Below are 25,962 nucleotides of genomic sequence, written 5' to 3' on the forward strand. Positions count from 1 at the left end.
CGTGAGACTGAGGGCCTTGGGGAGATGGGCTGGCACAGGCAGGTGGGGGGGCATCTGACCTACCATCCCAAGTGCCCACCTGAAGCCCACGCTGGTATAAGTGGGGTGTCCAGGTGGGCTGCCGCCAGCCAGCCTAGTTTCTGCTAGGGGGCCACGAGTCCAGACCTCCAGCCCCACCACGAGCAGCAGGGTTCTTCCTTGGGACAGGTGCCGAGGGCCCAGCCAGGCCCTGACCCCGAGGACAGATACATGTCCCTTAGGACCCTCCCCCAGTCACGTCCCACAGCCGCCGCACCCTGGGCTCACGCACAGTGTCTGGCCGGCGGGGTCCAGCCAGCAGCACCACCACGTGCAGATTCGTCTGCTTGGAGCCAGCGGCCCACCGAGGGGGCGAGGGCTGGGGGTCCGCTGTCCTTCAACGCCTGGCAACCCAGGACTTCTCCCACTGCTCCCTCCTGGGAGCATGGCCGTTCCCAGTGGGCAGTGGGCCTGCGGCAAGCTGTCGTTCCACAGTGACCACACAGCCCACAGCACCACTGTGGGACACGGCCAGCCTCTCGGAGCCCCGGTCTCCGCCGTGGTGCCCCCACCCTCGCTGTGTGGTGCCCATCGGGCTCCCAGGCAGGCAAGCTGAGCTAGCACCTGCAGGGGGAGGCCAGGGCCCCTCTGCACGGCCCTGGGGTGACGCCCACCGGAGTGTCCAAGTGTCGGGGAGCCTGGGGCTGTCCCAGAGCCTCCAAACCCACAGCGATCTGCAGGCCGTGCAGGACTCCCTGCTAGCCTGTGGGGTGGGGACTGTGGGTCTCGCCGTCACCGGCCACCAGCGGGCAGACAGCCAGGGCCGGGCCAGAGGGGCCTGCATGCTCAGAGCCTGCTGCCCCCACCCCCCGGACTTCCCGCCCCATCACTGATGAGGCGCCTGGGGTCCCAGGCCGCCCTGACCCCGCCCGAGGCCGCAGCGCACACAGCACGGAAAATGGAAGAGTCTGTATTTTGCCTGTCACTCCCTCTGTCTCTTGGAAAAGCTCAGGCCGGCTCCAGGCCAGGCCTACAGCAGGTCGTAGAAGTAGTCCAGGCCCTGGCCCAGCTCCCAGATGGACAGCCCGACGCCCAGCTCCCTGGCCAGCTCTAGCCGCACCTGCAAGGACTGAAGCAGTGCGAGTGTCGGCCCCGCCCTGCCCGCCTGCCCCACCGTGGGCCACCTGCCAACCCCTGCCCACCACAACCAAGCTGAGGACCAGGGTTGCTGGGGAAGGGCTTGTGTCTGCTGCCCCCATGACCAGCGTCAGGACCCACACGCACCTTCAGCGTCGGGTAGAAGACGACGTGCCTCCCACCGCGGCTTCTGCAAGACAGCAGAACCCTCAGTCCGCCAGCCCGACTCCCACCCGCCTCTGCTCCTCCCAGCCCCACCCCCTTCCAGCCAAAGCCTCAGGTGCCCCTCCTAGGGCCAGGCCGGCCCTCAGGGGCAGAGGCCGAGCTCGAGGCCCGCATCACCTGGGGCTGCCCCCGGACACTCACTTCCTGTACTCGAAGAAGTGCTCTGCGGCCTGGCTGTCCCATACCATCTGGGGCCGGTGGTCCTTCAGCGTCTGGATGTACCTGGGGGAGGCCGGGTGTGGGTGCGGGGGCCCTCCCCTGCCCACCCGAGCACCTGGACAGGGTGGAGGTGGCCTCTGCCATCACGGAAGGGGTGAGGCCACCAGAGGGCAGCAGGATGCGGGGTGTCATCCCATCCCCCGATGGTCTGCGGAGTGCCTGCAGCACATTGGGCCAGGTGGGAGGGCCACGCGTGTGGCCCAGACACGAAGAAAAGTCAGGAAGCAGGACCATGGGACGGGGTCTGGAACACTCGGGCCAGGGCTGCAGCAGCCAGGTCCTCACTGGGGGTAGGAGGAGGACAGAGACCCCGAGAGGCTGCTAAGATGTGAGCAGAGGCCGTGGCCGTGCTTCAGAGCTCACGCCGCGCCCTGAGCTGGCGGCATGGTGTGCGGGTGGAGCGCGGGCCCCGCGCTGTGGGCGCAGCGCCTGCTGGGCCGGTGGTGCGGGCAGGCGCTCCCGGGGTCGGCCTGAGGGAGACTGCACCTGCTGCAGGAGAAGCAGCAACTTCTGCAGTTGCGGGGGAGGTTTGGGGCCAGCTGCAGGCCTGAGGATGAACGAGAACTGGGGGCAGCCTCGGCACTGCCCCCCCCGCCCCTGGGGGGGGGCGGACAACAGTCCAGGGCAGTGGTTTCTGGGCCCTTTCAGAGGCCAAGTTGTCCTCGGCCTGCCTCCTTGCTGTGGACACAGCTGCCCCAAGCCCACGGCAGGCCCCACCTCACTGCCAGGAGCAGGGGTTGAGAACCCCTCCCCGCCCAACAGAGGACACACAGAGGACAGGCCGGTGCCTAAGGTGCCGCATGGCCAGGACAACTGGGGTCTCCAGCTCACCCCGTGTCTTCCTGGCACGCAGCCGATGCCCAGACAGGCCGGAGACCTGCAGCCTGGGCCCAGGAAGGGGGCTGCGGTGCTCCAGGCTGCACCTTGCACATCGGCAGTGGGTCGGGGCTGAACAGAGCCCCCCATCAACCAGCTCGAATCGTCCAAGATTATTGCGTTATACTTAATTAGCGCAACGCTCTTGGGATGCTTGATGTCATCTGCAGCTTCTGATCCAGCGTCGGCTACGTGGCTGAGACAGGTGTGGGATGTGCGGGGATGGGATGTGTGGGGAAGGGTGAGGCATCCCGACCCAGCCTGTCCCTGAGCCCCCGAGGCCCAGGGCAGATGCTGGCGGGCAGGTGGCTCTGGGCCCTCACGTCTGGGGAGCTCTGGCTGTGCACTCCTCCTCCGGGGCTTCGCCTCAAAATCTGCTACCTGCTGGAGGTGGTGAGGCTGCGGGGGCGGCTGAGGCTGGGGGTTCAGCCAGACCCCTGAGAGCACCTGGTCCCTCCCCTCTGAAGGCCGAGGCTTGGCGGTGCCAGGGCGGGGACCACACAGGCCCTCACACTCGCCTGGGTGCAGCCCCGGGAACGTGGAGCAGCAGAGTGGGGTGTGAGCCAGGGTGGGGGCGGAGGGACAGCTGTGCAGGCGGCTCCCAGGCAGGCGGTCCAGGAGGAAGAGCAGGGCCACGGGGGCTGAGGGTCGGGGTGGCAGGGGCCTGCCTGGGAGGAGGAGGAAGCCGGGGCGGGGTGGGGATGAACGGAGGGAATCGGTACCAATGGGCCCTGAGCGTTTCCCTGAACTAAAGCGGAAGGCCTTGGCCACACGCCGGGTGACTCTGTTTCCACGAAATGTCCGGACGAGACGAGTCCACAGGCAACGCAGGTTAGTGCCCCAGGGGTGGGGTGGGGTGGGGGGCTGCTACCAAGCGTTCTGGAATTGGAGGTGGCGGCTGCACAACCCTGAGAACGGACTAAGTGCCGCACAGGTGTGCGCTTTGCAGTGGGGGGTGTACGGTGCGTGACTCATACCGCCCCCACTCAAAAAAGTTCTCGGGCTTTGGAGTGAAGAGTTCAAGGAATGGCAGACAGAATCGTAGACGAAGACACACCAAACGGGTGGGTGGAGGATTCAGGGCACCGAGACGAGGTGCACGTCCCCCAGTTTCCAGAGGAGCGAGCAGAGACCACCCGAAGAGAGGTGATCAGGCTGTGTGGGTGAGATGTGGGTGATGGGGAAGAAGGGAGATGGGGGGGCAGAGGAGGAAGGGGACACCCCGCCCCAGGAAGAAAGCCTAGCGAGGCCTCTGCCTCGGCTGGCGGGGCCTGCGGTGCCCTGTGCTCTCCGCTGTGACCCCACGAGAACTGAAGAGCCTGACCTCACCTGGCCAAGTCTAAGCCACCTGTGTGCCCTGGGTGGAGAGGCCGCTGGCACTGTGACCCACGGCTGGAGCCTGCCCCGGATGGCACCACTTCCGAGCCGGCCTGAGGACCTGGGTTGGGCATGCCCCGGGGGGTCACCTGACTTGCTGGCCCACCTTTTGGGCAGGTGACCTTCCTGGGCACCGAGAAGGGCGGTCCGCCCTGACCTGGTTTCCCCTGCAGCCCCTGCAGCATGTGGCCAGGACTCCACGGCCCCTGGTGATGGCCTTCCCAGGCTGGGCCGGAAAGGGGCGCTTGGAAGGGGTAGGGCCCCCCCGCCGGAGGCCCACACGGGGGATCCAGTGGGTGCCGCTGCGGGTGACGTAAGGAGGTGCCCCCCGCCCCCACCCCTGGGTCCCAGGCCCCCACCTGCAAGCAGTGGGACCGTTCCCAGCTGTGCCTCCGACGCAAGGGCTGGCAGATACCCTGAGCAGAGACACTGTGAAAGCGGGCAGGGTCAAAGGAGCATGGGGAGACCCCGGCTGGGAAGCAAGAGCAGGATGCTTGGAGAGGACCAGGACAGGCTCCGAGATCACACAAGCCAGTGGAGAAGCAAAGGACCTCAGCAAAGAGCGCGGCGCAGGGACGGAGAAGGCCCAGAGCCACGGGGGAGTGGCGACAGGCAGCCCTGGGACCAGGCACCACCAGTCGCCCCTAGGCAGAGCAAGACCCCGGCGCAGGACACACAGGGAGAGCTTCCCCGAGCCTCTGGGCCCTTGACCTCTGGTGCCCTGGCCCAAAAAGAGGCCTCTGAGCAGGGGCAGGGGTTCTGCCAGACATGGCCTGCCCTCGGGGATCCGTCTGGCCGTGTTCTGCTGGGGCTGGCTCTTCTTGAGGTCCCTGGGAGGCAGGGGCAGGAGAGGCCAGGCGGGGTGGGGCTGTAGGTCCCAAAGATGCAGGAGTATGGGTGCCCACTTGGCTTGAGAGCGCTCACGGGACTAGCCGGGCACCCTGGCCGCCAGGGCAGTGGGAAAGCCTCCCAGAATGGGGGCTCGGCAGCCGTTGGGACCCACGGATCAGCATGCAGAGCTGCACGTGGGGTGACGTGAGCCTGCAGGCGGGGGAGCCCTGGCCCCTCCTGGGGTGTTTCACAGTTGCCCAGACTCCTCAAAGTTGGGGAGTGACGAGGCCACGCACACAGAAGCCCGGCCGTGGTCGTGATGGGGTCTGCTGTCACCCAGGGAAGGCCGACAGAGGCTGGGGGGTCAGTGGAGAACCCAGAATGTGCACACACAGCCTGCCCTCCGCCCCTCCCCCTGCGGCAGGCACAGAAGGCAGGCCTGGCTGACGGAGGCCAGAAGGCCAAGCCCCGGCCTGACAGAGCTGCCGGCCTCCCGCCCCTGCCTCCGGCCCCTGCTCCGCGGGCGAGGGAGCAGATGGTGCGGCCGCTAATCCCCCACTGCCTGAGGGGGCCAGGGACACCTGCCACAGAAGGCCAGGGTCTCAGCGCTGGAGACGCTGAGACGGGAGGGCAGATAATCCTGGGCCAGGCTGGCCTGAGCTTCTATCAGCGGAAGAGATGGAGAGACTCCGGCGGCCATGGGGCTCACCTGCCCCTCACACCTGGCCTGTCATCTGCTCAGGGAACAGAGGCTGTTGTAGTGAGTTCCAGGGTGGAGACCGGCTCAGGGGCGCATCCTGGTGAGCTGTGTTTCTGGGGGGGCCGGACCTGGGTGAACACGGCTCACCCCCTGAAGAGGCAGCCCTCCCCTCTCCTCCCTCCCCTGAACAGGCATCCACCTGCAGGTGGCCTCGTTAAGCCTGCCCATCTGGTTCCCCAGATCCGAACTACCTGGCCCTGGGAGGGGGAGGGCTGCTGACCAGCCCTGGGAGAGGCCTCTCCCCATGACCCCCAGAGCCCCAAGGCCCTGAGCCCAGGGGTCAACCCTGCCCTGCCCACCGGGAAAGGGCTGGAAGAAATCAGGCTGTGGACAAAGGAGGTCAAGTGCAATCCCAGGGGCCAGCTGGGGGCCCCACCCCCTGTCCAAGGCTCGCCCAGGGTGCGGGCAGCAGGCGGCAGATGGCCGGCCAGGGCCCTGGGAGGGAGGAGGAAGCGGTGGGGTGGGGGCACTCGGGCCACGGGAGGGTGAAGCCTCGGTGCGGGCGCCGGGTGTGGGGGGTCCTGCGGGCCCACCCACCATGGGATGAGGAGCGTCCGGGAGCCGCCAGACCTGGTCTCACTGCACCCGCCCGACCTTGGCCCCATCCCGTGGGAGGGCTGAGGCCTGGGGAAGGAGAGGAGCTCGGCGACGTGCCAGTTCCCCAGCTCAGGCCGGGAGCAGCCCCACCGCCCACGCATGGGGGGGACTCCGGGCATCCCCACACCACGGCACCCCCCAGACGCCGACGCGACCCCCGGAGACAGCAGTCAGCCCTTCATGGGCCTGTCGACTCCACCCGGGCCCCCTCAGCCCCTCCACAGGACAAACTCAGCGGGTAGGACCCAAGCAGGCGCCACTGCCTGACCTCCACGCGCCCCTGAGGGGGGGCCGCAGCCCTGCCGCCCGGCACTCAGCCTGCTCGGCCCCTTGGGCGGCCCTGCTGAGCCGGCACCTGCTTGGTCCAGGTGAGGTGGGTGGCGGCCTCCAGGACATCTGGGCTGGGCGGTCCCTGACACAAAGCGCAGCCATGCCCCCGGGCCTGGGGGAAGCCTCTCCACCCTCCTCTGCCTCCAGGCCTGGCTGTCGTCAGTGGGGGCACGTCTGGTGGGGGGACACGCCCAGCTGGGGTGGGGCCCGGATGGGGCGATGCAGCCTTCCGTCCCTGGCTGGGGGCAGCCTGTATGCGTGTGTGTACGTGCGCACCTGTGCTCTTGCTAAACACACACCTTCATAACCAGACTCCCCCCTCTGCCTCTCAGCCCCTCCTCAGAACTGGCAAGGGCCGCGTGGTGCCTTTGTCGCCGGGCCCCACGAGCTGGGTTAATGGCTGCAAAAACTCCACCTCGTGAGCTACACATTTAGTAAGGAAATTACAGCTCTTCACTCCTCAGGCGGTGTTAGAGATGAACCGTGTCCCCCCAATTCATATGTTGCGTCCTAACCCCCAGAACCTCAGAATGTGACTATAATTGGAGGTGGGGCCTTTAAAGAAATGTTTAATGTAAGATGACTGAGGTACCCTGGGGTGGCCCTAACCCCACAGGACTATGTGCTTATAAGAGGAAGTCAGGAGACAGACATACACAGAGCAACGACCCCGTGAGGACACAGGGAGGAGACGGCTGTCTACACGCCGGGGAGAGAGGCCTCAGGAGGACCAGCCCTGCCCACACCTGGGTCTGAGACTCCAGCCTCCAGGGCTGGAGACGACACTTCTGTGGCTCAAGCCCGGCCGTGGTACCTGTGTGGCGGCCTGAGCAGAGGTGGGTGGCACCTCCTGCCCTGCCTGTAGGCCCCAACACCTCCTGCCCTGCCCGTAGGCCCGGGCCAGCAAAGCCGGGGGCTGGAGCAGATGTGGGGCGCCAGGTCCCTCTGGCTCTGCCTCACGCGGGTGACCCTGGCTACTGACCCCACCTCTGCAGCAGGAGAAAATGCCCTCCTACTCCAGCTCCTGAAGCCCTAGGGCCTGGTGCTGGGAGCCCGAGCTCCAGACGCAGCTCTGCCCGATGCCCCCCGAGCCGGGCACCCTGTCAGGGACGCTCCCAGGAGCCCCACGTCTGCAAAGGCTGTGGTGGTGACGGGGCAGCACACAAGGAACAGACAGCAGCAATGACAGGGAGGACAGATGGGCGGGGCGGATCCAAGGCACAGGCGCCGGGGGCCGAGAGCCCCTCTGCTGCGGGGACATGGGGTAGGCTTGGGCTGCTCCAGGGCAGCGCCCGCCAGCCCGGCTCCCGCCGTCCACAGGGCTCCCCCAGCAGAGGGGCAGGCCCCAGGGAGGAGGGGCTCCCAGGCCTGCGCTGGAGCCCAGGCCCTAGCACCAGCTGTGAGCACCGGACAGGGTCGGGGAGGCACGGCTGACTCCGACGTCCCACCCCTGGAGGGGCCCAATCCGCTTCTCCTCGTCCTGGAGGCCCTGCCTCCAGCACAAAGGGGACCCAGGAAACGGGAGCCCCGCCCCACTGCGGGGGCAGGCCGGGAGCAGCCCTCCAGGACCCACGAGTCCAGGCACGGGCCAACCCAGCAGCCTCTGTCTCTCCCCCAGGGCAGACCTGAGGGAGTCACTGTGGACGACGGGCGCGGACAGCCCGGCGGGCAGCTGGCATTTGGCGCCTGACCCCTGCCTGGGCTGACACGCGTGTCCCTGCGGCAAGCAAGCCTGCAGGTGACCCTGCAAACAGTGGGGAGCAGTGGGCACACGCGCTCAGGTCACAGCCTCGGGACCGTCTCTGCTGACGGAACCAGGTCCCTCAGAGAAGCGTACAACTCTTGGTGTCCAGGGGACGTGACGGCACCCAGAGTGAAAGCAGAGGGTCAGGAACCCCAGATGCCCAACACCTAGCCAAGAGAACGAAACTCACAGCGTCCAGCCCGGGGCAGAGGCCCACGGAGAGCTGGCTCGACGGGACCACGGGAAGGGGACAGTGCTGACTGGACCCCAGGCGGGCCCAACGCCAGGCAACCGTTCTCACACAGTGCTGAGAGGACACGCAAAGGCTAAGCTCCAAACGCACTGCCTGACGAGAGAGCTACTACGACACGTGGGAAGGAAAAGCCCCGGATGAGACGCGACCAAGAAACGGTCTGTGGGCTTGAAGACCGCAAGGAAAACTGAACAGAAGAAAACAGAGGCCAAAAAAATAAAATGAGTGTCAGCGGATGGGGGGACAAACAGACTGGCCTAACACACGAGTACTCACGGGCCCGGAAGAAGAGGAGAGAAAGGGAGGGACAAGAAATATACTAGAAAATATAGACTATAACCTTCCCACATATGATGAAAAGGATAAATACACAAATCTAAAAAACTCAACGGAAACCAGGTGGAAAAAATGTAAAGAAGCCTACATGGAGGCACTTGGTAATCAGAGCGCAGTGGTGCTTGGTGGTGATACGTGTGGAGTAACCGGGTGACAAGTGTCTCGTGGGACAGAATGCACGGGAAGATGGCGAAGCAACACCGTCGAGGTCCTGGAACAAGCTGGCAACCCAGAACCCCACATCCGGCACAAACATCTCCCCAAAACCCAGCAAGATAAAACGGAAGAGGATTCAACACTGGTAGAAATGCATAGCAAGCAACACAAAGGGCGTCCTTCAGGCTGAAGGAGAGGAGGCGGGGGGGCCGCATGCTGCTCGGGCCAGATGGGGGCCACACCCCCGCCGACCCAGGGGAAGAGAGGGCACTGGGACAGCACCCTGCAGGCGCCTGGTACGTGGTCAGACCCTGCCAGGCCTCCTCCTCACCGCATCCCCTCACTTCTGGGAGACACACACCTGACACGAGGGTGCCGCGGCAGACGGCACAGGAAGCCACCGGCATGGGGCAGCCGCCGGCTCACCTGGCCCCGATGACAGGCTCGCGGGTGTCCTTGGAGGCTGAGTAGTCCATGCCGTAGAAGTTGAGTCCCAGCAGGATCTTGCTCCGCCACTTGGACTTGGGGTCCAGGACCTGGACGCAGGCTCGCACCCAGGACAGCGGTGCGCTGGGGCCGGCCCTGCGGGGCCAAGGAGAAGTGGGTTCAGCGGCAGGCAGAGGCCTCAGGGCGCCCCAGGTTGGGGTGGGGCCCACACACGGAGTGGGAAGGACGGCAGCAGACAGGCGGGCCCCTGCAGTCAGCTGAGAGGCTCAGGTGAAGCCTGAGATGGACAGAGGCAGCAGCACGACGCCCCCGGCCATGGGAGCACCTTCTCCTGGGCAGCGAGGCAGGCCCAGCACCACAGCCACCATGTGGCGGCCAGGATCGCATAGGCGTGGATGGACACCCGGGATGGCATTCCCATGGGGCTGCCCGCTGCCCTGTGTCACGTGACTCCAAAAATGAGAAGGTCGCCCAATGCAAGGCCAATTGCGGGCTTTGGGAATACGAGACCGGGCCCTTCATGTGCCTGGAACTGAGAGCTGACAAAGCGTGGCCCTGAGCAGGCTCGTGGGAAGCTGGACTTTGCCTGAGCGTCCAGGCCCCCGGTCATGGGAGCATCTCTGCGCCAAGCCAGAGCGCACGGGGCCCCGGGGTGCCCCCACTCACTGCTGTGCCATGGAGTAGTCATAGGTCATGAGGCTGAAGCCATCCAGCACGGGGGCCAGCTGCTCAAGCTCCTTGTGTGTGAACATGCCCAGCTTGTTGGTCCTGCAGTGAGACGGCGCGGTCACCACACCCAGCTCGCACAGCCCCTCCAGCCCCGCCCCAGCTGACACCTGGGCTCAGCAGACGGCACGGCAAGCCGGCCGTGTGGGCTCCCAGCTCACGCGCCTTCCTCCCCCACGCCAGGAAGACACCTCAGGTCACTTTCCCTGCAGAGTGGCCCAGCGCTCGGTTACAGGGGATGGCCCGCAGCTGGGTCCTGATGGGCAGAGCCTGCTGCTGGAGGTCCAGCAGAGACCTGGCTCCCCTCCTGCCCAGTGCACTGGAGACTGCGATTAGCCCAGCTCCGGGAGGGCCCATCCATATGTGGGCACAGGTGACCCAGGCCAGCCCCGCTTCATCTCAGCTGCGAGCACGGTGCTATGAGCAGAGCGCCCTCCCTCCCAAGGCCTCAGGCCTGGGGCAGGCGGGAGCCCAGGTGGCCTGTCTGCTGGACACACCTGGTCTGCTAGCCCACCCGCTCTGCCTGCAGCAGCCCCTAGGACTGTAGCCTTGTCCCAGGGGGTCGGGGCCCTCTGCTCCCCCCAACATGTGAGCAGAGAGAGAATCCCTCTTCTCAGCCAGCACCTCCAATCCCTGGGCAGGGGCAGGGGTGGCCCACCGTGTGGACCTCAGCCATGGTCACTGGTTCCACAGGGTCCAGGCAGCCCGGCCCAGGCCCCCCCGAGACATGAGGCACCTGTGGGACCTAAGGACCAGCAGCACCAGCCAACGACCCCAGGACCCCAAAGCCTGCCCCCGAGGGGGATAAAGCGACACTCAGTGGTGGGCACCTGCCGTGGCAGGGAGCTCGGGGACACACCTGGGGAGCAGATGCTCCACCGGGCAGTGACAGCCATGCTCCCTGTGGCCACACTCCAGACCGGCCCTCTAAAGTCAGCTAGAAGGCGCCAGGTCCGGCAGGCGGCGTTTTCCTCCCGGCTCAGCCCCAGAGATGGAGACAGGCCTGTGTGAGGAGGGCCTGGGACCTCGGGGCCTGGTGCACCCCACAAAGAGCGGATGCCATCAGCTCCAGGAAGATGTTTCCACAATTCAAAAGCTCACCCGTCCGCAGGTGGACGTTCGCTCAGGAACCCATGGACACCAGCCCTACCGTTTCTGGATTCGATGGCTCACAAGGGGAGGCAGGGTTGCGAGCGGAGCAGTTCAGTGGCCCAGCAGGGAGTATGCCCCTGTGTCTCACGTCCTGGTCACTGCAGCACCGGGGCCTTCCAGGAGACATTCCCTGCTCAACTGGGAGAGGGGATCCCACCCCCAGGGGTCCTGGAAGCGCTGGTACCAGGTGTGAAGGGGAGGCCGGCGAGGGACAGGACTAAGGCAGGCAGAGGGGCAGGAGCAACGAACTCAGCGGGGGGGGCGGGCACCAGGAGGCCTGCTACCCTGCTGGCCTCACTCACCCCATAAAAAGAAACCCTTCTGCTCAAACCTGCTCAGCACAGCAAACAGCCTCACTTTCACTGGCCGATTATTTCTTAGACAAACACTCTCAACAACGGCCACGGGGGTCAGGGAGAATGGAGTTTTCCAAGCCCCTTCTCCCAGTCACACTGTTCCAAGAAGTCCGCTGCTCGGGGAGGAGCCTGGTGCAGGCTCCCATCCCACACGACTCCCCGAGCCGTCACCTTTGCTGCTTTCAGCTGCAGCCCCGTCAGAGGCAGGCTCTGCCCTGTGCAGCCTGCGCCCACTGTGCTGGGGGCCGCGGCTCCTGCCGACATCAAGTGCGCGGTCCAAAGGGCTGCAGGGGCCGCCCTGGCCCACCAGCCCCTCTGCTTCTCAAGGCTCTGACCACCTCATGGCCTCTGGCCACGCCTCGTGTCTGGGCACCCGGGGCTGCCAGGTGCTTCTCACTGAGTTACTACCCGTCTGACTGCAGGCACCCCTCCCCTCCAGAAGGCCCGCCTGCCCCACGGGATCCTTCCCCCCCCCCCCCGAGACCCTGAAGCTGCCAGAGGCGGGGCTAGGGCAGCACCCGTGTCTCCTCAGGGCGTTGCAGGATGAGGTGGCCCTGGTAGACATCGTGTGGCCTGGCCTCCCCTCTCCACGTGGTCACAGACAATGGACACGGCGTGGCCTATAGACCAGGGGTCCCCAACCCCCGGTCCTCGGAGTGCCACTGGTCCGCGGCCTGTCAGGATCGGGCCACACAGCAGGAGGCGAGCAGTGGGCAAGTGAGCGGAGCTTCATCCGCCACTCCCCGTCGCTCCCACTACCGCCTGAGCCCACCCCCGCCCCCTGCCCGTGCAAAAACTGTCTTCCACGAAACCGGTCCCTGGTGCCAAGAAGGTTGGGGACCACTGCTCTAGGCAGTTTCCCCCCAGATACGAGGAGGCTCGCCCAGAGAAGGACCCCCACCCATCTCCTTCCTGACTGTGGGGAGATGGCCTGCCCGAAACCATGGGAAACTACGGGGGTGGCTGCAGCACCCGTCAAGGTGGGCACCTGCCCGTGAGAGTGCGAGCTCACCGCAGGGCACGTCCTGGGAAGGAAGCCAGCCCTCCATGCCTGAGGCCAGTACTTTCCTGAGGGTTCCGGGAGTGCTGGATTCTCAGAAGATACAGCCTGAGAAGCCGGGGTGAGAACTAACTCAGAGCCCCCTCCGGAGCGAGGACGGCCCAGGGCTCTGATTAAATCAGCTGACTGGTGCTGGAACGTCAATGGGGGCCGAGCCGCGACCTCGGGAGCAGGGCTCAAGGTCAGAATGGCCGCTGTGCCAGCAGCCCCTGGAGGGAGGCCCCAGACCAAGGCGCACAGCAGCAAAGGCACGCCGGCCCTGGCGCCGCACACAGAGCCCTCCTGGGGCGGCTGTTCCCGTGGGGGGCAGCGCAGCCTTTGTGAGGCGACCGATGCTGCAGAAAACCCCAGAAAGACTGTTTACGGCTCCCAGGCTCCTCTGCTGGGGCTGCTATCCAGAAGCACGGCAGAACAAGTCAACGATGAGACAAATTCCGAGGCCGCCAGAGCCTCTGGAGAGAGCAGGGCTTGCTCGCCAGCCGGGGGCGTGCAGCCCAGGCCCGAGCCCCCCCAAACACACCCCTGGCTGCCAGCAGGGGCAGGCCAGACTAGGCCACAGCTCAGCGGCAGTGCCCAGGACCCATGCCTCCAGCCCTGGCCACGGTCTCCTCCCTCCGGTCACCTCCTCGGCTGCCAGGTGGAGGGCACTTCCTCCCCTGGTCACTGCAGGGTGAGAGAGTGGCCCTGGCTCACACCATCTACTTCCTGCCTAGGGGACAGGAGCTCAGGCTAGACGCCTGGGCAGAGAGGGCGCCAGTCGGAAAGCTGCTCCCCACCCTGCCCCAAGCCCTCCCGCCCTTCCAGGCCAAGCCCAGAGACCAGCCCCTCCATGGGCGTCTGGCCCAGTCACCCCCCTCAACACACACACACACTCTCCAGCACATAGTCTGGGAGTCTGCTCTCTGCACCCGTCAGAAGCTGCGAGGCCCGAGGCTCTGGGGAGTGGCGGGGTGTCAGCAGGGAGGGGCTGCAAGCAAGGCCCCTGGGTACCACCCCCAGCCAGGCAACCAACCTCTCCCCAGCTGAGACTGAAGGGCTGCCCCAGCTTCCAAGGAGCTTGTCTCTGCCGACGGCCCCTGACTACAAAGGGCAACCGGGGCTCCATCGGCCACAGCACCCCACCCCGAACCATCACAGAAACCAGCAGACCCCGGAAACGGGTGCCCACATCTGCAGCCGAGCCCACAGGCTCTGTGAGTGTCTGCCACGCCTGGCTCTTCCAGAACGGGGCCCCCCATCCTAGGAGGACTGGTGGCCCCTGCTGCTGCCAGCCTATCACACGCGTGTGTTGCACACAGGAGCACACACAAGGCTGAGGGCCCTGGAAAGATGGGGAGAAGAGTCGGGAGGGAGGCCGAGGCCCTTGGGCTTGGGTGGGACCACCGCCCAGGCCTCTGGTGACGCGTGGGGGCTCTGGGGGCACGAGGGCCAAGCAAAGGGCGGGCAGCCAACCTGGGAGCGGCAGGTGCCTGCTGTGGTGGCCGCGGCCTTGGCCTTGGAGCGCCCGCAGGCTCCTCTGTGTGGGGCTATCGGCCTGTGAGCGTCAGGGTCGCCAGAGAGCTCGGGTCCCAGAGCTGCCCACCTGCTCCTGTTAACTGGCCTGCACTGCAGAGCGAGTCGACAGCCGGGGTGGCAAGATGCATGGACAGCGGTCCTTCCAGAGCAGCGCACTGAGGGCCCAGGCTGCCCTGGGAGCCAGCGGAGGCCAGGCAGGGTGCAGGCAGCACCCCTGGGCCTCTGTGCGCCATCGACCTGCCACTTGGCTCTGAGCTGCCCTCAGTCCTCACTGTGCGATCTGGCCTCCTCCGCGCCCAGCACAGGCTGGACGTGGGAGCCAGGCCACCTGACTTGGCACTCGGGCCCCGCACCTCCCTGTCCCGGGGGTTCTGGAAGAGCTGCCTCACCCGGCTCTGCGTCCCGGTGTGTGCAGGGCCAGGGGTGGCTGTGCGAGGGGGCTGGGCCGGCTGCCGCCCTGGGGTGGGAGGTCAGGGCCCCCTGGGCACAAGGCCTCATCAGTGGAGCCGCCCCCAAGCCCTCATCTCAAGGTAGGATATGAGCAGCTGGGCTCAGCGGTGGGAGCCGTGACCTCCTGGGGCCTAAAGCTGCAAAGGCCCTGCACCGCAGTGCCCGGGGCCTCGCCAGGGACCAGCGGGGGTGGGGAGCGAGTCTAAACGACACGGTTTCAAGCGCTCAGGTGTAAGGATGCAGCCTTGACCCGCTGACATGAGGGCACTGAGGCCACCGAGGTGTCCGAGTGTACTGATGAGGGTCCCTGTCCGCACATGCGGTGGCCAGCGTGTACCTGGACGGGGCTGGGCAGTGACCAGGAAGGGCCTCCCCTGGCCAAGCAAGCACGGCACTTACCCAGGGGCGACAGCGGGCGGGATGACCAAGAAGGCTAGCAGCCGGGCCTGGTGCAGTGCCTCGGCCACGTGGGTGAGCAGGTGAATGAGGCCCCTGCAAAGAAAGAGGACAGGTCAGGGGCAGCTGGGCCAAGACCCGCTGCAGGCAGACGCCCCTCACGGCCACGTTCTGCCTTGGAGATACGGGCTCCTGGGTGGATGCACTGGGGGGCCTGGAAGACACCGCGGGGATCGCCCTCCACCTAAACTGCCTGCCCAGCCCCCATCCTTCCTCACACTCAAGCCCCCTCCGTCCCCACAAGAGTAGGGTGGAGAGCAGAGAGGGATCAGTGTGGTGCCCCATCACCTCTGGACCCTCCCAGACACACAGCCGGGCAGAGAGTCAGGAAGGACCCATGTGGACCTGGCATGGTGGCCTGCTGGTGGCCAGGTCAGCCTGGGCCACGAAACGCCTCAGGCCGTGCTGAGAGCCCTGCTGCACCCGGGAGGTGCCTTGAGATGAGGACTTTGGGGCGGCTCCACTGATGAGGCCTTGTGCCCAGGGGGCCCTGGCCTCCCACCCCAGGGTGGCGGCCGGTCCAGCCCCCTCGCACAGCTACCCCCGGCCCTGCACACACCGGGATGCAGAACTCTGTGTGCCTTGGCCCCAGGGGGAAATAAGGAGGGGGCGCTGGCGTGTGCTCGACCGGGAGTGCCTGGAGGCGGGGGAGCGTCTCTGTGGGCAGCGGGCCACCAGGCAGGGGACAGAGGAGACAGCAATGTCACGGGGTCGCCTGGACCCTAGGCGTGTGGTAGGTGGCAGTATCTTAGAGCTGGCGGGCAGCATGTCCGGCGGGACAGTGGCTCTGGCACAGCCTGGGAGCACTCGTCAGGACACCCCAGTCCCGGAGGCCACCGTCACCGTGCCTGGGAGGCTGTGGGCCCAGTGACCGACCTGGGTCCTTTGCTGCAGCCCCTCAGGAGCCACCTCCGTCTGGAGAACAGGCAGCAAGCACCCCCCGCCACTACCAAGTGCAGGAAGGTCAGAGGGGCTGCCCCGGCCCCCAGCCCCAGAGCAAGTCTGCAAAGAGCAAAGGGGGTGGGGCAAGCACAGCTGCCGGTCACACTGCCAAGGCTGCCATGGGGCCTGGTGCGCACTGACCACTGAACTGTGGCAGCCTCTCAGAGCCTCCCAGGTGGCCCCTACTCAGCGGGAGCAATCCCGGTCACTCCACCCTGGCTTTGACTGTAGGTGGTCAGGGGCACCCTCGGGGGAGCACACGGGCTGGAGGGGGCCGGCACCTCCCTGAGGCCAGAAGCTGTCAGCACCTGTCACTGCTGGGTGCCTTCCTGGCTTCTGGGACCACCCAGGGGATTGCCCCTCTGTGAGAGGCGGGAGGTGGCTTCATGGCCCAGGGGAAGCACCTGCTCGGCGGGGACCGGGGGCAGTCTGCTGGGACAGAGTCCCTGGGGTTTCCCCTCGGCTGCCCGCCCGCCCGCTCGCCGGGTGTGAATGCAGGAGACGGGCCTCTCACCAGCGCCAGGCAGCCCTGCACGCTCCTCCCCGGGAGGCTTTCACGGGAGGGCCTGGGGGACCCGCAGCCCAGGGTGGCACGTGGACAAGGTGCCATTGCCTCGCATCACACCAAACAGGCCTTCCCAGGGTGACCTGGCGCTTTGGGTAGGAAACAGAAGCCTAAAGAGAGTGACAGGTGGGCACAGGAGCATGGACGTCCCTGTCATGCCCGCCACGGCCAGGCCTGTCCTCGGAAGCAGCTCCCAGGCAGCAGTGTCCAAAGCCATCTACCAGGCTGGCCAGCCTCCGCCCTCCTCCGGGCCCCCCACCAGGAGCCCCTGGGGTACGGAGGCGCTGCCGGCTGCTCCGGCACCTCCTTGCCCAGCTGCACCCCCTCCTCAGAAGGCGCCATAAGGCCTCCTCAGCAGGGCCACCACCCAGCAAGGACGGAGGCAGAGCCGAGGGGGTGGGGGGATTGTCTCTCGGCCAAAAGCCAGGGCCCCCAACGTGCAGGTGCCGCGTCGGCTCCCAACAGACGTGGGTATCCTCCATGCTCTCAGCCTGGCTGTCTCCACCCATCCTCCTCCTGCTCCAGCCTTGGGGCCCTCCCAGGGCAGAAGTGGACAGAGACGGAGCCTTTCAGGAGCACCCACTGGGGCGGGGATCTGAGCACCGAGAAGCAGGCACCGTGGCTGGCGGCCTGGGTCCAGGCCACCCCCGTTCCTGAGGCCAATAGTGGAGTCTCCCTACCCCCACCCAGGCAGAGAGGCCCCGGCACGCCTGGCTCCACGTGCAGCTTCCTCTGGGCCGCGGGCAGGAGGCCTGTCCCCCTGCACAGACCCCTTGACAATGCGCCTCCCCCTGCATTGAGAGGCAGGAGACCCCACGGACGCTGTCTTCGAGCAGGCAGAGCACCGCCTGCAGCTGCGGGAGGGTAGAAGAGGAGCCCTGCCCAGGGCTACCCCAGGGGTTTGGCACACGTACAGAACCAGGGGCAGCGGCTCCTGCAGGGGACCTGCCCCTCTCCCACCCTGCTGGGTCACTCTGGCCGTGAGCCTCATGCGCAGGGTGGACGCTGCTTCGAGGGGACCACGCGGCATCCTCCCAGGCCGGCTGATGCAAAGCCTGTGGGCCTGGGCGGCAGATCCCTTTCCCAGAGGACTCTGTGGCCACCTGCTCCAAGGGCCCCTGGCCCTGCACGGCCACCTCTTCTCAAAGTCCCCTGGAGGCTCCATCAGGCCAACCGTGTGGGTGTCTCAGCTGGCCACCTGCCCGCAGCTGCCCCCGGGCCTCTTGGAGCCACTGTCCGACTTTCTCGGGGTGCCATCCCCACCCCCAGGTGCAGACTGTGGGAAGCAGGCCCTCCTCCCACACGAGGTCCCCCCACATCCTTCCTCCAGCCTCTTCCTGACACCTGGGGGCCCGCACGCTGCCCACAGCCCACTCACGCGTGCTTCTGGATGAGCAGCTGGTTCCAGACCTCCACCACCAGGCCGTCAAAGTGCTGGCTCTGAGAGGAACGGGGGCTGGTGAGGAGGGCCCCAGGAGGAAGGGGTGGGAGGGAGGCGCAGAGCCAGCCCCGCTTCCTCCCACCCAACCAGGCCTCAGCCTGAGGGCCAGGCTGCAGGCCTGGAAGCCCCTCTTTGAAGGTGGCGGTGTGGGGGTCCCCAGAGGAGCCAGGAGCAGAGGAGCTGGGGCTCTCGTGTGCCCTGTCCACTGGGGTGCCTCCCCCAAACCTGACCCCAGGGTCCTGAAGGGTTCTCCCCTCCCTGCAGCCCAGCACCAGCTACCAGGATGGGTTCCCTCCCAGGAGGGTAGCCAGCAGCTGGGCATTGCCCAAGGGAAGCCCCTGCCCCCGAGACGCATGGTGGCCAGAGGGAGCCCACGGCAGCCGGTGGTGGCTGTGCAGGCACCGGGCGTCACCTTGGCCACCTGGACGACGGTCCTGCTGAGCTCCTCTATCTCGTCCTCGCTGTCCAGGACATTCTGAAAGTCCTCGTATGTCCAGTCCTCGAACCGGAGCCGAGGCACTGGGGACAGACCCGCAGAGACTGTGACCCTCTGTGCCGGCCCTGCCCACAGGCTGGCCCTTGGCCTCCAGAGCGGAGTGACCACAGCCAGGCACCCAGTGAGGTCATCCCAGTGCAAGGTGGCTGAGTGAGGGAGGGGCACCAGGGGGCGCTGGGGAAGGACGGAGGTGCGCACCTTCTCCTCCCGGCACACCAGGCCCCCGAGTGCCCGGATGCTGGCCCGCCCGCCGCCTCCTGCCTGCCTCCGGCTGGACCAGCCTCCGCTGGCTCCCCGCTGGCCCAGCTGCAGGTCCCCTTCCTCCTGCTCAGCTATTATGTGCCCCTAGACCCCCAAGCCTCCCTCCCCAGCCCCACTGCACTTTGCAATGGGTCCCTTCCTCGCCAGCCATGAGCTCCAGGACGGGCAGGGCAGGGTGAGCATCACCCTTGGGCTCAGCCCCCAGGTACCCTCGATAAACACTCCTGGGTGAATGAAGCGATGGGAGGGCAGGACCACAGGCGAAGGCGGGCTGGCCTTGGCGGGCTGAGCTGGGTGGGCGGGAGGGCCACAGGGCTCTGGCCGGACTGAGGGTCATGAATGCCGGGCTGGGGCGGCCTCACTTCTGAGCCGTCGGGAGAGTGACCGACGTGCCAGGCAGCTCAGCCTGGGTTACCAGGCAGGCAGGTGTGAAGACCCCGGGGCCACTGACCCACCCACAGGGGGCTCCAGGACCTCCACCCGTGGCATATGGCCTAAGGGCCCACAGCCCTGACCCCACAGGCCCACTGGACTCACCCACACGCAGGCCCCTGGCCTGCTTCCTGACTGCCCGCATCCACCCTGTGGGACGTGGAGAAGCCAGTCAATGTGGGGACACAGCCGCCTGCCCACGTGAAGACTTGCCCTACCCACCAGGAGGAGAACAAAGGGAGGGGGGCAGGGGAGAGTCTGCGGGCCCTGCACTGCCCCTCCTCCCCCTGCAGGACCGCCAGGGCCAGGGGCAAGTGGCTGCTCCGGGGGCAACGACTCCGAGGCGCCTGGGACCATCTCTCAGAGCTGAGGGGAATCCAGGGGCCAGGCACTGACGCTGCCCAGCCGTGTCCTCCAACACACTGCCCTCCCAGCTCGGGGAGCCCCACCACCAGCTAACACCTCCTCTCTCTGAACCCACAAGGGAGGACATCTGTGCAAACACAGGTGCAAAACATGGCTGTCAGGACAGCCAGGCCTCGCGCCCTCCTGGACACTGTCTTGGACGCCTCCTCCCTGGACGCTGTGTACAAACCCCCAAGGGCAACAGGGATGTGGGTCGATGCCAGGTAGTCACCACGCTCGCACACACTCACACCCTCCCAGACCCCTGGGGTGAGCGCAGACGAGCAGCGGGGCGAGCACCTTGGTCCACGTCGTCAAGGCCCGTGACCTCAAACATCTCACGGCCGTGCCTCTTCAGCTGCAGCCACACGGGCGCGACGTGGGTGAACTTGCCCCCGAAGATCTTGGCGACATCGTAGCCGTGCCTGTTCCACTGGCAGAGAACGGAGAATGGGTGAGCCTGCTTGCAGCTGGGGCAGAGGGCCTGAGAGCCACCTTGGGATGGGGGCACCGCAAGGCTGCCCGCACCACGGGGAACAGGACGCTTGGCGCGATCCCGGCCACTTCTCTGGGAGGCATGGCTCCCGCCACACCCCTATGGCGGCAGCGGCCAGGGGAGGTGAGAACGCAGACAGACCTGAGCAGCCACCTTGCCCTTGGGACCTCCCTGCCCACCCCAGGGCCCGGCTTACTGGTGTGACGTAGCCCAGGATGTCCCCAGCAAAATGCCTTTTGTGGGCCTTCGCTGAGCAGTAGCTGCGATGCTCGAGAACCACATCCTCGGCTCTGAGGTCTGTCACCACCAGACCCCGCTCGTGGACGGGCTTGCTTGAAAACTGAGTCTGAAACAGAAGGAGCAGGGAGAAAGCTGTGAGCAGGCAGAAGCCCAGGGACAGCAGCGGTCCTCTTGTTCAGCAGGGGTGTGTCCCAGGATCAACACGGAGCTGCTGGGCAGGAGACCGCAGGGAAAGGCCTGCCTTGAGGAGCTGACAGGCCCGGAAGACTCATTCTGCCTCCCCAGGGCTGCCCCAGAAAAAAGGCACAAAGACACAGCCAAACCCGGCGTGGCTCCTGTCTGATCTGCTCAGTGAAGCAGGGAAGAGCACAGGGGTTGAGGCAGGGTGAGGGAGGCAGGGTGAGGGCGGAAACGTGGCACGTCACAGAAGGTCGGCCCAGCGGGGGCAGGCGCACCCTCGGGCCCCAGCACCAGAAGCTGCTCCCGCCAAGGCCAGCCAGCCAGAGCCCTGGGGCAGCACAGCGCAGGCTGCCCAGAGGCCAAGCTCTCGGCTCACAGCCCCAGCGGGCAAGGAGGCGCGATGGCTCAGCCCTTTGGCCCATCTCCAGACTGCCCTTACCTTCTCCAGCAGCGTCTTCGAGGCAGCCTTTTTGGCATCTGACTTTGACAGGGTGGCGTGAACAGAGCCGCAGGCCAGGGCAAGCCAGAGTGTGCCGAGGAGCACCTGCATGGTGGGCGTGTCACAGCAGGGTCCAACCTCGGGGTCCAGGGGGCTGCAGAGAGAGCAGAGCCCGTGGAGACCCCCAGCAGGAAGGGTGTCCCCTCTGCCTACTGCAGCAATGGTCCTAATGGTGCCTGGGGCCTCCCAGCCCTAAGCTGGGCACTGAGCCAGCCCCAATGGCCAGAGTCCAGCTGTCAGCACCGCTGGGCCCTGGCATCCCTCAGACACCCAGGAAGGGCCTTCCTTCCTGCAGGCCGGTGAGCCCTGCCCCACTGCCTCGGGGCCGCCCTAACCACAGCCGGCCAACTAGGAAAAGATTGGCTCTCCACCCTCCTCAAACCCAAAAATATTCTGGCTACGAGCTACTGGCTTAAGTGCAAAATAACAGAGCTATGGAAAGGACTAGAAGAAAACTTGGGTGCCTGTGTACGTAGACTCAGGGACAGGGACTGGAGAGGGGAGGCTTTTCCACCTAGGTCAGCAACAGTAAAGGTTATGATAGGAAACATCAATAGAGTTTACTACGTAAAAACGTGAAGCTTTCACTTAGGAAACAAAAAGCAAATTTATTTATTTGCTTTAAAAAAACATTTATTTAGGTTGTGCACGGTCTTAGTTGCGGCACGTGGGACCTTCGTCGTGGCATGTGGGACCTTTTAGTTGCAGCATGTGGACTTCTTAGTTGAGGCATGTGGGATCTAGTTCCCTGACCAGCCATTGAATCCGGGCCGCGGCACAGGGAGCACGGAGTCTTACCCACTGGACCACTGGGGAAGTCCCAACGAAAAGCAAATTTAAAGAAATAATACGCAAAACAAGAAAATACTTGGAACATACTTGACAATGAATTTCTATTCCTCATCTACACATGACACGCAAAGAACTCTTACAAACTGAAAATAAAACACTCCAATGAAAAATGCCCCACTATAAAATACAGAAAGGACGTGAAAAGGTGTCACACACAGAGACACCCCATAATACAGACCCCTCCCCATAACACACAGACCCCACCTCCACCATCACCAGCAACCAAAGGAACGGACGCTGAGGTAAGACAGCGAGCTGTGCGTTTTGGTCCCCCCCACCCCCAGGCACTGGCAAGGACTAACAGATTGATGCGACCTGAGGACCTGGGGCAGCTTCACTCTCAGAGCTGTTCCTGAGAATTCATGTTGATCAGACCTTTTCGGGTGACAACGTGGTCACAAATATTATACTTTCCAACATGTGTTTCTTTTTTTTCAAAAATCCCACTTTGGGGGACATCCCACTTATGTCGAAAACGCTCCAAGATGCTCACTGCAGCGCTGTTTAATACCCTGCACTCCCAGACGCCAGAATACAGAGGGCACCACGGTGCTCATGACCCCCTAGTACAAACGTCACAAAGTGCACACGCACAGCAGGGTCCTGTTTTATTATAAATTTATTTATTTATGGCTGCGTTGGGTCTTCGGTGCTGTGCGCGGGCTTTCTCTAGCTGCGGCGACTAGGGGCTGCTCTTTGTTGCGGTGTGCAGGCTTCTCATTGCGGTGGCTTCTCTTGTTGCGGAGCACGGGCTCTAGGCGCATGGGCTTCAGTAGTTGTGGCATGCAGGCTCAGTAGTTGTGGCTCGTGGGCTTCAGTAGTTGTGGCACGCGGGCTCAGTAGCTGTGGTGCACGGGCCCAGCTGCTCTGCAGCATGTGGGATCTTCCCGGACCAGGGCTCCAACCCGTGTCCCCTGCATTGCCAAGCGGATTCTTAACCACTGCGCCACCAGGGAAGCCCTCCACTTCATTCTTAAGATACTGGTTTTAATCCATCAAACCTGTCTCTGCTCAGTGATGTGCAATTTGAGAAATGCTGACCACCGTGCCCTGAGCGACCATCACCAACACCTGGCAGGACCCCGAGCTGACTGTCCCGTGAACAGAAGGCTGCCGTCCCCACAGCGCGGGTAAGGTCCGTCACAGATTCTCGCCCGTGAGCACAAATTTTGGAGCTAGCTGTGTTCCTGCGGGGAGGGCCGAGTGCACTTGGAAGTGAAGGCGTCGTAAGAGCAGGAAGACCCCAGCCCCGGCGGACGTTAACCTCGGGTTCTGTCCACACTGTGGGCCACCGCCTTGTTCCCTCAGCGGAGGAACCCTGAGGCAGCCTGCCATGCGCAGGGGGAGCGGGGGAGCGGAGGATACTAGCGGGTCGAGGTCAAGAAGGAGCCAGCCCGGCGCGGCCCATCGTGCCCCGGGTCCCGGCCCCACGCCACGTGCTGCCGCTCGCGCCCGCAAGCTCCCGCCCCGCGTCCTTCGTCCACACCCGCTCTTACACGCACTCACACCCGCTCTCACATCCCCTCTCGTCCACTCCCGCTGTCACACCCACTCACACACCGCCTCTCGTCCACACCTGCTGTCACACCCCTTTCTCGTCCACACCCGCTGTCACACCCACTGTCACACTCCCTCACACCCGCTCATACCACTCCCTCTCGTCCACACCGCTGTCACACCCGTTCTCCCTCGTGCCGCGCCTCCTGCTCTCACACGCACCCCCCGCGCGCTCACTCCGCGGAGAGGAACGGAGGCCGTAGGAGGCGGGGAAGCAGACGCCGGAACGCGGGACACGGACACCACCCCGGCCAGACGCCGCCGCGGCGCTCACCTTCATGTCCCGGAGACCGGACGCTCGCGAACGCCGTCGGAAGTCCCGCCTCATAAAGCCCGCACGCCGCCGCCGCCGCGCCACGCCAGCTTCCGGGCCACCGCCACGCAAGACACGCTGGGGGCGGGGCCGAGAGGGAGGGTGGGGGTGAGCCGAGGGGAGGAGCCTAGACGGGGAGGGCGGGGCCGGGGCAGAGGGGCGGGAATGGGGGCGGAGCGAGGTCGAGGGGCGGAACCGGGGCGGGGCGGAGCCTGGTGGACAGGGCGGGGCTGACGATGTGGGCGGAAAGGGGCGGGGTGGGCCGGACTGGGCAGGGCGGGGAAGCGGGCGAAGAGGAGGAGACCCGCCCGGGGCGGGTGGGGTCCAGACTTGGGCGATGGCAGGATCTAGAGGCGGTCGCGCGCGCCGACCCCGGCCTTCCGCGTGACCCGGACTCGCCCGGGAACCTAACGCCCTCTCTCGACAGCTGGCGCAGGGGTCTGGGTTCGGGGGAGCGCGCGGTCCCTACGCCCCGGCAGCGCACGCTCGGTGGAGGGCTGGGCTCCCGGTGCGACGTCCGCGTTGCGACCACGTGGGTGACCACGAGGGCGCGCCGTGGGTTCCAGGGCCGCAGGTGGCCCGGAGGGCGGCGCAGGTTAGACATCCGGAATTCCACGTTCTCTCTTGAACGCGGGAATCGCCTCTCCAGGCTTTCCTCCTACCGCCTGGTGGCCGCCTGCCAGCCTAGCCCTCCTCCGTCAGCCCCCGTGTCGCCCTGGGTGAGCTCTTCTCACTCTTTGGTTTTGGTCACCATCCAGGGGCCGGTGGTGCCCACAACGCTGTCTGGAGCGGGGACACGTGCTCCAGGCCCTCTGGATGGCCCCTGAACATCGTAAATCCCACATATTCTAGAGTCAGTGCTCTCTCTGTCCTCGCCTCCAGGAACTGTGGCACTTCTCACATGCAAATCCCACAAAGCTGGAACCCTCCAGAGGCTAACAGTAACCGCCCCCGTCCCCCAACCTTTCAGCCCCAGCAAGGGGAGTCAGTGCGCCTCTGGGACAGATTGAGGGCACAGTGGCCAGCGGTTTTAATCACAAGGCATTTTACACCTGATACATGCTGACAGCTCCTCCACCCATCCCTAGCTGTTCCCAGCAGTTTCCTGCAGAAAACCGCATAGCCCGTCCCTGCTCGGCCAGCCCTGGGACTTGCTGCAGGGCTGTTTCCCCATTTCTGCTGCTCAAGAGGTTACTCCCCGAACTGAACTTCGTTCTCTTTCTTCCTACTCAGGTTTCCTTCTTTCTCTTCCCCCTATTTCTACCAGACGACCCCCACGGTCTTCCCAGGGGCTGGGGGCTGGTGGGTGTGATGAGGCATGTCACGTACCAACCGTCAAGTGTCACTGGGCATCTCTGCGTTCCTGGCACCCATCTCAGCCCTGAGGCCTGACCTGTGGGTAGTGACCCCAGGTCAGGCAGAGCTCCGGAGAGAGCCCCAGGAGGCAATGCTGGATGCAGCCCTAGGAATGCCAAGGAGATCCCAGCAAGGGCAAAGTTCTCTTAGTGAGGAAGACATTTAGTCGCCTTAGGATCCCTTGAGAGCAGAGATATTTGGAGCTAAAGGACTGCAAAGTTGGACTTCCCTGGTGGTCCAGTGGTTAAGAATCCACCTGCCAATGCAGGGGACACGGGTTCGAGCCCTGGTCCGGGAAGATCCCACATGCCACGGAGCAACTAAGCCTATGCGCCACAACTACTGAAGCCCGCGCGCCCAGAGCCCGTGTTCCGCAACAAGAGAAGCCATCGCAATGAGAAGCCCGTGCACCTCAACGAACAGTAGCCTTCACTCGCCGCAACTGGAGAAAGCCCAAGTGCAGCTACGAAGACTCAGGGCAGTCAAAAATAAATAAATAAATAAAAATTTAAAAAAATAAGAAAAGAATTGCAAAATCCACTCAGGGTTCACTCTGGTCCTGCACGGCAGACCCCGAGAGCAGGCAGGAAGGAGGGACAGCGAACCTGGCGCCAGACCCCCTCTTCAGAGCCCCCACTGGGCAGGGTTTGGGGGTCTTTGGAGTTGTGAGCACAGAGCTGTCAGCCTCCCAGCTGGCAGAGCTGGTGCCAAGGGGCCCCAGCACCTAGGTTGAAAGCTGACTTCTTTAAATGGGTCCAGCCACAGGAAGATTTAGAATGAGGCATAGGAAGGGTTAAGAGAATCCGAACCAAAGTGTTAGCATTTACAGGTGAAGTGAAACTTGAACACATTTGGTAGTGCGTGTTCCTGGAACATTTGGGACAACTTGGGGTTCACCATTTTAAA

At 65.0% G+C, this 25,962-nt stretch overlaps 1 protein-coding gene across 3 annotated transcripts; it reads right to left on the reverse strand.

Annotated features, from left to right (window-relative positions):
• Positions 1 to 972: 972 nt before the first annotated feature.
• CHID1 (chitinase domain containing 1) lies at positions 973 to 23,751 on the reverse strand. 3 transcript variants are annotated; one of them, XM_022565333.3, is made up of 13 exons: positions 23,662 to 23,751; positions 20,919 to 21,072; positions 20,256 to 20,405; positions 19,864 to 19,996; positions 19,264 to 19,308; positions 18,382 to 18,488; positions 17,907 to 17,968; positions 14,965 to 15,057; positions 9,973 to 10,074; positions 9,286 to 9,441; positions 1,522 to 1,602; positions 1,303 to 1,345; positions 973 to 1,147 (listed from the first exon to the last, which is right to left on the reverse strand). In XM_022565333.3, the coding sequence occupies exons 2-13, from the start codon at positions 21,027 to 21,029 to the stop codon at positions 1,049 to 1,051; spliced, it is 1,182 nt and encodes a 393-aa protein (XP_022421041.1). In that variant the 5' UTR covers positions 21,030 to 21,072; positions 23,662 to 23,751; the 3' UTR covers positions 973 to 1,048. The 3 variants fall into 3 exon arrangements, 2 of the variants coding, with proteins under 2 accessions (XP_022421041.1, XP_022421042.1); XM_022565334.3 differs by lacking the exon at positions 19,264 to 19,308; XR_002643414.3 differs by lacking the exon at positions 973 to 1,147 and having other exon boundaries at positions 1,329 to 1,345; positions 9,221 to 9,441.
• Positions 23,752 to 25,962: the final 2,211 nt, after the last annotated feature.

Source organism: Delphinapterus leucas, chromosome 7, assembly GCF_059928025.1.
Source record: "Delphinapterus leucas isolate spDelLeu-1000000601 "Yukka" chromosome 7, BTC_Dleu_Yukka2, whole genome shotgun sequence".
Taxonomy (NCBI): domain Eukaryota; kingdom Metazoa; phylum Chordata; class Mammalia; order Artiodactyla; family Monodontidae; genus Delphinapterus; species Delphinapterus leucas.